This window comes from Fusarium coffeatum (genome assembly GCF_003316985.1).
Source record: "Fusarium coffeatum strain FIESC_28 chromosome Unknown BRIP53273_contig_69, whole genome shotgun sequence".
Taxonomy (NCBI): Eukaryota; Fungi; Ascomycota; class Sordariomycetes; order Hypocreales; family Nectriaceae; genus Fusarium; species Fusarium coffeatum.
In genome coordinates this window covers 222,455-236,823 of record NW_022157865.1, presented here as the reverse complement: position 1 = coordinate 236,823, position 14,369 = coordinate 222,455, and the positions used below count along the sequence as shown (strand labels likewise).

Genomic DNA, 14,369 nt, shown 5'->3' with positions numbered 1-14,369 from the left:
CAAACATCTGCGTGTTGGTCACACTTGTAATGTGAAACCGTATACTTTTTGGTTAGCCGATCTGCAAAGCTGACAGGGGTGCATAATTTGACGGGGTTTGGGCGGCTGCGAGAGGAGACAACAGGTGACTTGCTGCCAATCAGGCTTACTGTCAACAACCATGGGTACCTTTTCGGCTCTTCTTCTCTCACTCAGAGTATTACATGGCGTGACTGTCATTAATGGGGCTAACTTCGTCTTCATCGGATTGTCAGTCTAGAATCACACTCTTGCAACCCGACACTGCCAGCATGTTCTTATGCCATGATGTAAAGCTGTCACTATATCTACCAGCTTTGTTCAGACGTTTCCCCTTTGTTTCTTACCTCTAAAAACCAAGATGAACCTACGATTTGTGGCCGTCTGCAGGTTGATGGCCAACTCAGACGAAAGCAAAAAGCAATAACTCCTTGAAACCTCACAGTTGGCCGCCAAGATGTACTTTGAATTTCAGAGGCAGGAAGCCTGGCTGTACCACAGGTTCTCCCGTCTGGCGTAACGATCTATTGGTACAACTTCAGGACATTCTTGATAATCCATGTACCAACAGCTCTATCTGATGCATGTTGGTTGTCTTCAACCAGAACAACTGGTTTAAGCTGAACTACCCATGTCGCCTGTTGGCTGAAATTTGCCCAAGCGAAACTCTTGGGTCCATGGATTCGGTTCTGAGCTGTTCTTTGCCCAGTCATAGCCGCTTTGCGTGTTTTCGCTTTCTCTCGTTTATTGTCGATGGATAACACTTTTGCTCCAACAAAGTCATTCAACCGTTTCCCTGCAACTCTGATGCCTCTTTCGAGGTTGTTATTCTTTCTCTCTGTTCAATATTCCTTCTTTCATCGACTCCTCTGATCATGCTAGCCACTTTCGCCGCTTTTACACTTATACTGGCGCGAATCGCCACCATCTCGGCCGAGCGGACCCCTCGAGAAATCCCCTGGGCGGACAAAACATTCGGACCTGACGGACCATGGCGAGCTATCGATGCCAAAGTCGGCCAACACAGACGAGATGTCAACCTCTTTCCTGGAAGCGATTGGGAGACGTGGTTGATCGAAGACGACTACTGTGAAAAAGGCACCTGCTACGCTTCCGAGGCCGGCACCTACGGCAAGTCGTCTGGCACTACAGCAGGGATTTCATGGAAAGCAGCGCTGGAGAACTACATGCGTGGAGTGAGCTTGGAAGGTGAAGGCGGAACTGCGTATCTGGACGATCTCGAGCTGGGTGGCATCACGGTGACAAATGCGAGTCTTGCTGTACTGGGAACGTCAGTACCGCAGAAGCTCAAGTATCCCGGAGGCCAGACGGCTGGATTCTTTGCTGGGTGTTTAAGCCTTGGCGGAAGGAGAGAGACCAACCAGAGTTTCAGTGTCGGTGATGATTCCCCAACCATCAACGCCAGTCTCCCGTCCGGTTGGTTATGGGAGAATGAATATACAGAGTCATACTCGTTCGGGATGCACATTGGATCTGTTCAGCCTGCGACTAGGGTCCCTGGCTCTCTATGGTTCGGAGGCTATGATCAGAACCGTGTTGTGGGAGACATCCTCAGTATGAATGGCGGTCCTAGAGATGGAATCACGCTTCGAGACATCAGCATCGATGTGGCGGGTAGCAAATCTCCGTTCGAGTTCAGGTCTAAAGGTGGTCTGCTTGCTGAGGGTAACTCATCCATTGGACCTTCCTTCAAAGTATTGGTTGATGGTTGTTCACCCTATCTGACACTTCCCGAGTCGACCTGCAACAATATTGCCTCACATCTCCCCGTCAATTTCAGCAAAGACCTCGGACTATACCTATGGGACACCAAATCTGAAAAGTATAAGGAGATCATCTCCTCCACTTCGACGTTGAGCTTCGAGTTCATTTCGACATCGAACACCAACCCAGTCAAGATCCGCATTCCATTCATGCACCTCAACCTCACCCTTGAAGCACCCCTCGTCGATGATCCGGTTCCATACTTTCCATGTCATGTCAACGGCGGTGATAGATGGGTCTTAGGACGCGCCTTTCTTCAAGATGCCTTTATCGGAGCAAATATGCGTCGAGGCGTCGATACTTGGTGGTTAGCTCAGGCTCCTGGGCCTAATATACAAGCGACCGCCAATCCTGTCACGATCGGGGAGAAGTATACCACGGTTGAGAAGGGAGGAAATGACTGGAACCAATCATGGACTGGGTTCTGGGATGACGAACAGGCTCCTTCAAGTACACCAAGCTCCACAGCTGACACGACGGATGATGGCAATAAAGGAGAGTATGAGGAAGAGGAAGAGGTTGGAATGACGAATGCGGCAAAGGCCGGTATCGGCGCTGGGATTGCTGCTGCTGTGATCGCCATTGGAGTCGGGGCCTTTATCTACTGGCGTCGACGTCGAGCTCAGACTCAGACTCAACCAGCCCCCGAGTCCACTATTGCACATAACATGGTACAACATTACAATGATTCGAAGCCCCACGAGCTACCACCACGTTCGCCCCAGGAATTAGCTGGTCACGGTGTCTATTCACAGAGGTCTTATCAGCGGTTCGAACTTCCTTGATACACCTCAGATGGCCTTCTCTTTACTTATGATTTCATGTCTAATTACTATCACTACTTTTTCTTTCTTTTTTAGCGAAGACTAATGCCAATTTCTATTATGATGACAGACCATCGTTTGCTGTTCCTACTGTCCCATAGCTGTGATCAGACCGAACGTCTCCGCTTGTTCCTATGGATCTCAATCAACCAAATCAACCAACAAAGCTCGTTGATTCTCCATGATCAGTAAAGGTAATGCATCGGACAAGAGTTAGATTATAGCATACCTTTCATCAAACAATGTATAGCGTGTTTGAGTGGCTTGTTCAGGGAACAATTCATTTTAACAAGGGTTGAACATGAGTTTAAGTGATGGGTTTAAGTCGAACATCAACACAAACTCATGAACAAAATTTTCCAGTTCACTCGAGGCCTACCTATATAGGTACGCACTACCATTGAAAGTATCCCTCTGGACATATCAATCCATTTCTAACTCTCCCGACATCTTCAACTTTCGACCCTGAACTTTCAAACTCGTTCTTTTCACCCTACAATCAACACAATCGCCATGTCTAACCTTCACTGTAGTCAAGGGCCCCAGAATAGCAATGTCAACAATGGTATGTCCCTTTCGTTTGACGTCGATGCTAACAGTCAGCCAGGGAATCAATGCCGAGAAGAGCATTACTGGCCCACCATCCGTAAACACGCCCTGGGCCAAGCCAGTCTTGACGAAACACCCATGAAATGTGTGTGCCCTGTTTGCAACTCTCAAATCAGCGCTGCTGGCCTTCCTCGTCCCGACGGTAAAGCAAAGGAAGGCCTGATCACTCCCTGTGGGCATATCGTCTGCTACGAATGCTGGCCAGAGGCAGCCTTGCGATTTGAACCCGTAGGCTATGCGTATGCCGAACAGCGCAAGTGTCCTGTTTGCAACGAACTCCTCGAGTGTTCAGCATTTGGTCGCATCTGCATCAAACAGCAGGTTCCCGAGTACTCGTGCGATGTTCAGGATATCAAGGCTGTTCTACCTACAATTCCTGAGACCACATTTTTACCACATGAATCCTGTATCGAATGCTTAGGATTCGTTCCTACTGTCTTTGGCTGTTGGTTTCCTTTTGGTACTTGGGTACTGGAACGTGCGCGGATCGGCACATAGGTATTCTGTAACCAGTTGATTGCAGACGGCTAGCTTGGAAGCGTTGAGTACTAGGATAACATGCCGGCTTATTCTTGGGCCAAGTAGATGATGATATTGGGATAGATAGAAGTTAAAAGATCAAGATCTGCGAGAACTCTCATCAAAACAATCTACGTCGTTTCTACCCTCGCAACACCTACATGTTCTTTAATGGATATTCGTGCCAACTCGACACTTCTGTCAATACATCAATAACAGTGAGCGATTACGCCTCTAGCAATATGGTAAGATTAGCATTATTATTTTTTATCTATCTTGAATACACTAGAGAAAGGGACTGCTATACTGGTGACCTCGCATAATTCGCATAAATCGAAGTCTGTGACATATTAGGTCGATGTCCACGATAATCATAATTGTCTTCATGTTGAACGTCATAAGATCTTTCAACAACAATATCAGCCATTTTATGCACCGTTGGCAGGATCGAATCCTGGCTGGCGTCATGCCCATTCTTCAGTCCGTTTCCAGAGTAAATCTTCTGTGGTTGGCATGGAGGCGAAATATTTCTCTTAGTGATCCTGTTGCGGCTACGGCTGCTCCCTCTGGAGGTTTGGTACGACGGGCATATCTCGGCTGGGGACGGTCCATCCCAGAAGGAACTGCAGAAGAGCGGTCGTAGGACAGGGAGGTTGACGGTTGCGATGCCGACGATGATTTCTCGACTACCCCAGGCGTTGATGGTAATTGCTGATGGGAAGGCTGAGAGGGTGAGGACGACTCGAAAGACAGCTGCTGTAATAACGAAAACTCCAGAGGAAAGAAGGAGACCGATGATGAGTTTTCTGGTTTTGTTAGATGAGTCGTGGACGAGTGACGTGAAAGCTTACTTGTGGAAAGGAATCTGGAGTTTCCAGAGGAGAGGAATAGGAATGCAAAGAATGAGGGCGTCGGTTCTGCAATAGTGAGTATATATGATACTGAGTGCAGAGATTGATATACTTACATGACATTGAGCACCGCCGTACACAAGAAGTTCTGAATTTTGAAGGAGCATCTAGCTATAAGGGTGTTAGTTTCGTATAGATATGATTTCGATATTATCGACACGAACCTGGAGGGTCAGGCAGAACTCTGGGATGATTGTTAGCATTTATCCAGGTATCAATATCGACGGGATTACTTACTGCCAGTTCTTATGGTAAGGAAGGCATCCAAGTGTGAGCTAGTCAGTCAGTTAGTTAACCAATTCCCTGACCATATGCATGATAACAGGTCAACATACCGTGAGGACAACGGCAACGTAGGTAAGAGCACACAGGATCGACACGGCCTTGACAAAGTATTTATACCACGCTCCAAACGTCATTCGTGAAAAGAAGCATAGCATAGTGCCCTTGAGACTCCAGATCAATGCTGTGTACGCGTACCAAGCCACAAGTCCGAACTTCGAGCCCAGCTCATACTCGCGGATCTCAGCTGCGGTCAAATCTATGAGACAGTCAGTGGATGTCGTCAATCAGTAAGCGTTGGTTGGTTGGTTGGAACTAACGATGTCTAAGTTCACTGACCCCAGCCTCGATGTTGGTGCCAAGGTAATCTATATGGGTGTTAATAATCTGATTCACGTCACGCATGAGATTCAGGACGACTGACATATCAGATGAACCATGACTGCATCGGTAGTGTAAAAAAGAAAGACCAGCAACGAAAAGAAGTCATCGCCTTTGAGACCTCTCCATCCTACAGTCCTAAGTCGTACAGCGTAACGTGTGAAAAGAATGATGGTGCCTAGAGAATAAAGGCCCCATATTTCGACAAGAAACTAAGACAGGGTGAGCCAAGTTATTGATTCCATAAACAGGAAGATGAGTCTTACCTCGGGCTTGTTCTCAACTTGAGGCATTGTAACCAGACAATGCAATACAATACAATGCAATATAATATAATACAAAAAGACCTACCCGAGGCAACAAAAAGAAAGAATGAAAAAAAGAAGCCCTGACGTCGTCTCCTTTCCCCACGAAGAGGAAGGGCATGACTGTTACTTTATCACATCGCGAGGGGCGGTTTAAGAAGAATTAAAATGAATAAATCAGAAACGTCAAAGCCCAATATCCAGGAGCGTTGTTCCGCCCTGCATGAAACTGCCCGTACCCTAGTAGAGTTAACCAAAGTCCGTGTGACTGCTCTTCGGATCCGCCCAGTTACCTAAATGGAAATGGGACGAGAACTAAACTAACCGAAAAGAAACAGGGCTGATGTTTAGTTTCGTTTCACGACAATTGCGCTGGACAAATGCTGAGCCGTGTCATGTTTACAAGAAATTGGTTTGATGGAGACTGTTTTTTTCTCCTCTATTCTCTCTTTAGCCATCACGAAACGAATACCCGCTCTGATATGAAACTGTCATTTGTAAACTGGCGAGACTGGCTCTCATCCCCTACCCTTGTCCCGTTGCGGCTTGGACCCTGTGATGAGTCATTTCACCAAATATCAACTGAGGCGCTCTGAGCGCGGCTAAGATCTGCACGGATATCGGCTGAGCCTCAGCGTGTCAGAAGAACTGGCCCCTAGAGGCACAGAAGACGAAATAACTTGGTCACTTTATGGCGTCTTAGAGAAGCTTTTAGGTTATTTTATTTTGTGATCTAAGTCTTGAAGGACAATTCTTCTGTCACTCAGCTGCTGAGGTCCAGATTTTAAAGAGTTAGAACGGCTGTTTCGAATTCATCAACGTCGATCAGTGGTACGTTATCTGTATAATCATCAATTGTTATCAGTGTGACCTTCAACCTCAAGCAAGTCTACTCAATATCATGACAACCTTTTCCCCAGTGCTTGGTATTTGAACTTTACCCCAAACTCTCTAGTGACCTGTTTCCTTGCTAACCAATCATCTAAACTCTAACTAAGTTGGTGCATGTTTTATATAGATTTAGTATCGGACCAAGGCGATATTAACGACACAGACCTCCCGTTCAGCCCGCATCCAAGCGCCTTATTCTAGACCGGAACTGTCACGGAATTAGTCTTGTCACTTTATTTGCCTCTAACTAGAAGATCTGTGCATTGAGGCTCTGTCACATTGGTCCTGTTGGATGTATCTTGCAGGTCTGGGTATATTGACCTGGTGATGGAAACGAGGCTGTACGCATATGATAGTCATGTTTAAGGTTGTACTAGACGAGCCTAGATGGAAAGGTAAGAAAGCTTATTCTGTGCCGTCGAGATCAATATCGAAACTGCCGATTCATGAGTGAATCATGCGTCTGGAAGCCCGCACGAATCGTCTGGTGGTTTCCACTTCGCAGTACGTGACCGGCCTCAAGATATGGCGTTCTAATCGAGTAGTACATGAGCTTTGGAATTTCTGGGAAAGGTTATAGGACACACAAATTATGAGCTTTCAGAAAGACCTCGGCAAAGTTAAATGATTCTCTATACCAACAAAAAGTAATCATATATCAAATCATCACACTCTATTCATTTATACGCTTATCCTTCCTTCCCCAGAGCTGTAAATGTATAGTCGATGGCAATGTTACGTTGAGGCCCTCCTCCTTGTCACAGATAGAGCACACTGACGAATAGCCACACTACATATGGCTTCAAACCAAGTTTTTAAGCCGAAGAGGGCATGACAAATTGTATCCAATACTTCCAACTATAATGATAGGTCAGAGTGAAAACGCTCATCTGGCACGTTTCGACCAGCCGTAAAAATCTCCTGAATCGAACGAGTCCCATACTACCACTGTTCCATACATATGGTAATTTGCTTTTCTCTAGCATCTTTCTTCATTTCCGTCGTATATGATTGGTTCTATATCATGTTGCATTTTTTGCTGATTCCACATATCAGGCTTTCGTCACCACTTCCAAGTATCTTTTTCAATTCAATCATCGGCCAATCTTGCTGGGGTCTCGGTAGCTGCTACAATCAAGTCGTTCGGGACCATAACACGCGTCTAAGACCTGAGATCCAGAATTACTTCTACTTCTAGCACTTCCAAGGGAATGCGTAGGATCAGAAAATAATCCTCCGTTATTCTCTACGATCCCTGGTTTATATATTGTTGCTATTCTTCCAATACTAGTCCTTCTTATCAGAAGCTCGGTATTTGTACACAATGGAGGGCTACGCATAAGAGTAGTAGAATTCCAATTCTGAGTATCAGTATAATACGAAGCTTGAAATCAAGATCAGGTCTACCTATCATGGATATTACAACGGAAAATGACTTGGCACATGTTGGGAATCTGAGTTGGCTACAGAATTCATGTACATGTTTATTTGCCAAGTGAATCATGGGCTCAAAGTATAGACCCAGTCTGCATGTACAGCTAACCTGAGCTCTCATACTCTGCAACTATTGCTTTTTCAGCCAAGTACTCCTTCTCCGCTGAAGATTGTTGAGCTCTAGGTCTTTCCAATCCTCATATCGAGTAGCTGTTGCGACCGGTGGCCCTCGACATGGATGGGGTCGCGGAGAATTCGCAGCCTCGTTATCGATGCTATCTTTGCCATATATTCTTACGGTACATAGTTAGATACAGACATAGAATAGAACGAGTAACGAAATACAGGACCAGGTCGACATCCGTCCAATGTAAAACTCCGAGTTCCAGCAAAATCAAGCGTATATCATAAGAATGCACTTCGTAATGAGGAGACACATAATCGAGTTACATAAATTGTGCCGAGGCTGTGTCATTTATACCTATGTTATTTGTAGAACATGAAAAGCTTGACATTTCGCACAGCCACAGAGTGTGGATCGGAGGATTTTGTCGGAGTCTTGGCGGATGACCTTATCCGCTCCGTCTGACTGTATCGCGCTTGGAAAGCATGAAAGTAAGCTTAATCGGAGATTAATCTCGTATTACTACGAAGCGCGGTTAGTTTGCAGCAAGCCCAATGTTTTGGCAGCAACGACATGTTTGATGTGCACAATCGATTTCTCATGCTCGGTAGTAACAAGGCAGCATCATTCTCACAGACTGGAGCACAAGACAAGGGATCATAGTTTCAGGTCATAATTGAAGTAGAAGTGGATATCATAAGCGATACTTTGCTAGAAAGTGGATATATGAATAGAAAAAGAAAAGAGAAGAAAAAGAAATGCTGCAAAACCACGCTACAGCCCTCTATGCTTGAAAGTCCCAGTACCCAAACCCGCTTAGCTCATCTTAGACGCCAAATGCCTTCTTAGCAATGTTGAAGACCTCCTGTCTTGGCTCAACCTCAGTACCGACACACTCCTCGATGTAAATCTTGAATCCCTCGTCGGCATCCTTCTTGAAAGCATCCCGAACCTCTTGCTTGCATTGAGTGGCAAGGAACCAAGCACCACTGGCAAAGTTGTACTTGTCGACAGTGACAGCATCCAGCAGATCGTTGAGCTCATCCTTGGACATGCCCTCGGTTGAATCGATACCCTCAAACTTGGAGGCGAGCTCGGGGATGCTCTTGGCGTAGAGAAGGTTGAAGGGAGCCATTTGCATGTTGGCTGTGCCCTGACCAGGACGACCGGGGTATTGGTTGCGCTTGTACTGGAAGTCGCCGGACTCGAAAGCCATGAGGGCAAGGACAGCAGCCATGGCGTTGGGGTCGTAGATGTCGTAGTGCTGGAAAGCATCGATGAGGTAAGGAGCCATTTGCTTGGAGTCGCGACAGTCAGTGAGCTTGGAAGGGCACTTCTTTGACTTGGGGGCGATTTGCTCGATGATGGGGACAGCGGTGAGGGCAGCTGCAGAGGCGCCGGCAAGGCCCAGGATGGTAGACAATGTGGTGAACTTCATTGTGAGTGAGTTGAATTGGTTGGTTGTTTGTTTGTTTGATGTTTGAATTGTTGTATGTATGTGATGTTATGTTGACAAAGATCGTGGGATAAAGAGCGTTTAAATATCCTCCAGGGACTTTGAACTTTTCTTGATGAACAAGGTCAGGGAAGAACAGGACAGGGCTGTGAAAGACTGCGGTCAGATCACGTAGCGGAGCTGTCAGCAAAAAGAGGATCAGAATAGAATAAAAGGAGCGTAAGACGGTAAGCAACAAGGCTGAGGAAGTGGAGATGCAATCAATGCAATCGTTCGTAAAACCAGCCGAATGGAATGACTGGAAGAAAGGGAAATAATTAACGGGAAAGAAGAGATGAATAAATACAATTTCATCACCATCTCGTCTTTCGTTTATCAGAGTCACATCAATTGTCATCTGCTGATCAAACCCAATCGCGTTCCTTGCAGAGGCGCAGACAAACAAATCTGAAACGCTCGAAACGAACCGTCTTTACTGAAAGCGGTTTAGACGAGGCACGGTTGAGCGATCGCGGGCCAATTATTCGGCCTATACACGCTGGAGCTCGGCATTGCGGCACCCTACGGGAGGCGAATTGGGGGGCTTTAGTGCAAGGGGTTCAGGGCTGAGATTAGTGAGGATGATTGAAGGATTCACTGTGATACAGGCGCTTGAGGCTGAAATAATCAACTCATAGTGAAGGAGGATCGTCACTTGATGCGATACGATCCTTCGTTGATCACGAGTCAATGCATCAGTACAAGTTTACAAAACAAAGACAAAGGATGTTCATGTGGCGACAAAGAAAACTCATATTAATTACCAACGTTAGACAGGTACAGTAGGCACCGGGTACCCCAAAACTCAATTCCATTCCATCCCGTCTCATGATATCATACTCATACTCCAATTCCATGTCAAGATCCAGTTCATTCATCCCAAGTAACCTTCATGCTTGTAGGGAACGGCCAAATGCTGCCCCAGTCCTCAGTCATGTAGACAAAGAAACCACCAGGTCGGGGAACCTTCTTCAATTCTCCCTGCGCACCAGCCACTCTCCTAAGTCCCTTCTTCCTGAACAATGCCCTGAACAGCTCTGTCAACGCAACCTGACTGATGTCCCTGCCAAGACAGGCATGTGGGCCTGCGCCATAGTGGATGTATGAGTCCAGAGGGCGTCGAGGATCGACCACTTCAGGGTTGGGGAAGATGTTCGGGTCTTTGGCAGCCGAGACAAACGAGACAAAGACTCGGTCACCAGGCTGAACAGGAACTTCACGACCGTCATCCTCTTGAATGACGTCGGCTACCGCGGCTTCACGGTAGAGTCCGAAAGTACCAGCCATGCGAATACCTTCCATCGCGTAGCCGAGAAGCAAAGCATCTGTCTCATCGCCTGTCTCCAGCGCCGCAATGCGGTGAAGCTCAGGGCGATACTTCTCACCAGCAGGAGAAAGGTACCAGTCCAGGGTTTGAGCAAACTACACACACTATGTTAGTCACCGCATTCTCGTCAATCTCGAAATAGATTAAAATACTCACCACCTGAGCCTGATTCGGCACCATAGCCCCAGCAGTGGGCAGGATCTGGCTCCACACGATATCCTCGGTGCTCAGACCAGCCTTCTTCAGGCCCTTGGCCATGTTCTCACCGTACGCAGCAAGCGGGTCATCGTTCTTGTTGGGCTTGCTGGTGAAGAGTCCCTTGACGCCGACGCTGTTGGCAAGCTTGACGTTCATCTCCACGATCTTACCCAACTGCTGAGCGACCTCTCGAGCGCCCTGTCGCAGAGGGTAAGACTTTGCGGGATCAATGTCGAAGAAGATGCACACGAAGATGACAGCAAGGATCATGTACAGCTCCTGCTCGGAGAAGACACCCTTGGGGTTCTGCTTGGTCTTGAGGGGAAGGTTGAACATTCTGGCGACAAAGTGAGTGTGTGCAACGTTACCAACGTCGCGCACAACGTCAACCTGCGTCTTCCCCGCGAGCTTGTACGACTTCTCCTTCAGAAGCATCTCGGCCGTTGTGGCGTAGAACGACTTGACGGCGTTGCGCCAGGTATCGTTGTACAGCAGGTGACCCATGCACTTGCGCTGCTGAGCGTGCAATGCTGTGTCGCCCGAGAGCATGAAGCGGCCACCTCCTTCGCCCATGAGGTGTTTGAGGCCCTCCTCCCAGCAGACGCGGTACTTGGTCTGGTCCTCAAGGATGTACTTGGCAGCCTTGTAACCCACGATGTTGATGCGTGTTGCTGTAGGCGCGGGACGGCTGAAGTCGAAACGCTCTACGCGCTTGAGGTCAGTGAGAATCTTATGGTTCTCTGTAGGAATAACCATGGGGTAGTGCGCGTAGACAGAGTTGCCCTTGAAGTGCTGGGGGAATGCGCGCAGGAAGAGCTTGTAGAAGACACATCCGTGGTTGATCTTGAGGTCGTAGTCAACCTCCTTGTAACCCCAGTTGGTCAAGTTGCGCGGGTGGTAGTCGGTGGTGTAGTACCTGTCACCACGAACAAGGGCCACAGCGTCAGAGAGAACCACTCGGGAGATAGTATACGTGGGAGCGATACCCACACCCGGAGACATAGGAGTCTTTGCCTCCTCTGCGACGATACCAGGGTACAGCTCGACATAGTCGGGGTGCTGGTACAGGTTTCGCAGGGCGTCAGCGACTTGAGGGTCGGAGTTGATATCCTCGAAGGTGTCGTACGCCTTGAGGCCAAAGTGCTTTCGGAACTCATTCAGACCGGCCAAGTTCCACTTGCGACCGCGCATGATACCCAGCATCTCGATGGGCTTCATGATGCGTGGGACGTTACGGCCACCGAACGCACCGCCAGGTTGTTCAATGGCAGTAGCGAGTGCCTCAACGAGCTCATCATCATTGAACTTGCCGTCGGGGCCTCTCTTGAAGCCACCGAAGGTACGCTCAGAAGGCTCATCGGCGACAGAGGCTTCGAATGCCTTGAGAGCTTTCATCATGGTCTGGAGGTTCATGGGACCGTAGTTCTCACCGAGGAGCTGCGTGTAGAAGTCCTGGACCCATTTGTCGTCCATCTCAGAGAGACACGAGTGCCAGCGGTAGCACAGGTTGAACTCTGCTGAGACGACGTTTCCAGTACCGCTCTCGGACAGGTCCTTAGTACCGACTGAGACACCCATCTCCTGACGAGGGTCGAGGGTCCAAGTAGTGTCAACACGGTTAAGGTTGATGATGTTGCGGACGTAGTCAATAAGAGTGATGTTGATGTACAATCCACTGGTGACCAGTCTTGCTGTCTCGAAAAGCTCCTCATCACGCTTCTTCCATGCCGCAGCAGCAGCTTCTTCGCCGAGGTGAGCACCAGGCTTGCTGAAGCGACCACCCTCGTTAATGTCGGCGAGGTTAGTTGCGACGTGGTTGTGGAAGCGGTTGAACATGATGAGAAGGATGGGGACACCGGGAGGGTTGCCGATGAGACGCTTGTCAGCGAAGCAGTCGGGCTTGAGCTGACCATCCTTGAATGTACGGATCGAGTCGCGGTCTTTCTCAGTTGAGCCGTAGAGGGGAGCGAGATCGAGGTAAGAGGATGAGTCGTTCTGGTCTGGGTCTTTCAGGTTGGTCCAGAAGAGGTCTACGATCTGTCAGTACATGTATTGAGTGTGTTTAGCAAGGACGACATACCATGGATGATGATAGTGGCCCAGTACCAGAGGATGCTGGACACATTGTTGGGGTTCTTGCGGAATCCATCTCTGGCAAAGAGAGACTCGAAGATAGCCTCAGGGTCAGGCTGAGCACCCAAGCTCATGCCCTTCGGACGAACTGTTCTTGAGTAGGGTGTTCTAGCAGCACCGAGCTGAGGAAGATAAGGGTTCTATACAAGTCAGCGAACACTCTCAGTACTCGACCGATTGAGACAACTTACGTTCCAAGATCCGTCAGGCTGGCGGAAGCGGAACTTGTCTCCCATGTACAGCATAGGCGGATGATCAATTGAGTTCCAAAGCTGTGCGATGAAGCTGTTCGTCAAAGCTTCTTGGACCTTGGAGTGATCGCTCAAGTTCGCAACGAGCTGTATCGTTCGCTCCATGATCATGGTCTTGTCATCCTGCTGCGTCTCACCCTTGAGTTTACTCTGGATAATCTCGAACAACGTCTTGAGATCTAGTTGATGTTAGCACTCCCCTTCAACCACCCATCTCATTGCATCAAATCATGCACTCACCCTTTCCTCGAAGACGACGAACATCCTGCTTCAAGCCCGGACGCTTCTGAACATTTCGGTACGATCCATCGCCCATCTCTGTTGGAAGAGGTCTCTTGGAAGCTAGGCGGAGCTTCTTGATACTCTTCACAAGACCCTCACTCTTGTCGTGAGCAGGGGCAGGAGAGTCATTCTTCTTCTGGCTTGACGAAGCTGAAGAAGAAGACTTCTCATTGCTGTACCCGTTCGTGGCGACAGCGCCGTTCTTTGCTTGGTTCGACGCCATGATTATTTGCAATTACTACGAGAGGAGAGCAGAGCAGATCAAGCAGAGGTGGGCATGAGCTCGCCTTTATGAGTTTACCTCCTTCGCAGCACATGCTAGTGACCTACAGTCCCTCTGCAAAGTAAGACATGCTCATTCCACTCTTCCTTTCCGAGCAACATGGTTGGCCAAGACGATGCGGTGGAACAAGAGCAGATCAAGGCGCGGAGCCGGAGCAGATGGGGTGCATACGAAGCTCAAGCTCGCTGTATCAACAAAGGGCGATCTGCATATACCTCCTGGTTCAGGGCGGCGCCACTGTTCAGTGTATCTTGGTCACCGGGTCGATCAATTGATGGCTGTGGATAGCAAACTATAGGAGGCTATTGGGCTGAGAT

The 14,369-nt window shown here is 48.3% G+C and overlaps 5 protein-coding genes across 5 annotated transcripts; 2 read left to right on the top strand and 3 right to left on the bottom strand.

Moving 5' to 3' along the window:
• Positions 1-893: 893 nt before the first annotated feature.
• FIESC28_03284 (uncharacterized protein) lies at positions 894-2,588 on the top strand (the record flags this gene model as incomplete). The annotated part of the gene is made up of 1 exon (XM_031157433.1): positions 894-2,588. The coding sequence occupies one exon, from the start codon at positions 894-896 to the stop codon at positions 2,586-2,588; it is 1,695 nt and encodes a 564-aa protein (XP_031018565.1).
• Positions 2,589-3,140: 552 nt separating this feature from the next.
• Positions 3,141-3,734, top strand: FIESC28_03283 (uncharacterized protein; the record flags this gene model as incomplete). The annotated part of the gene is made up of 2 exons (XM_031157432.1): positions 3,141-3,192; positions 3,235-3,734. 2 exons carry the CDS (start codon positions 3,141-3,143, stop codon positions 3,732-3,734), a joined length of 552 nt encoding a protein of 183 aa, XP_031018564.1.
• Positions 3,735-4,056: 322 nt separating this feature from the next.
• On the bottom strand, positions 4,057-5,622 carry FIESC28_03282 (uncharacterized protein; the record flags this gene model as incomplete). The annotated part of the gene is made up of 9 exons (XM_031157431.1): positions 4,057-4,561; positions 4,607-4,672; positions 4,723-4,777; positions 4,831-4,850; positions 4,904-4,941; positions 5,002-5,207; positions 5,269-5,316; positions 5,373-5,541; positions 5,596-5,622. 9 exons carry the CDS (start codon positions 5,620-5,622, stop codon positions 4,057-4,059), a joined length of 1,134 nt encoding a protein of 377 aa, XP_031018563.1.
• A 3,287-nt stretch (positions 5,623-8,909) lies between these two features.
• On the bottom strand, positions 8,910-9,521 carry FIESC28_03281 (uncharacterized protein; the record flags this gene model as incomplete). The annotated part of the gene is made up of 1 exon (XM_031157430.1): positions 8,910-9,521. One exon carries the CDS (start codon positions 9,519-9,521, stop codon positions 8,910-8,912), a length of 612 nt encoding a protein of 203 aa, XP_031018562.1.
• A 927-nt stretch (positions 9,522-10,448) lies between these two features.
• On the bottom strand, positions 10,449-13,992 carry FIESC28_03280 (uncharacterized protein; the record flags this gene model as incomplete). The annotated part of the gene is made up of 5 exons (XM_031157429.1): positions 10,449-11,000; positions 11,062-13,133; positions 13,184-13,376; positions 13,428-13,666; positions 13,728-13,992. 5 exons carry the CDS (start codon positions 13,990-13,992, stop codon positions 10,449-10,451), a joined length of 3,321 nt encoding a protein of 1,106 aa, XP_031018561.1.
• Between the last annotated feature and the right edge of the window lie 377 nt (positions 13,993-14,369).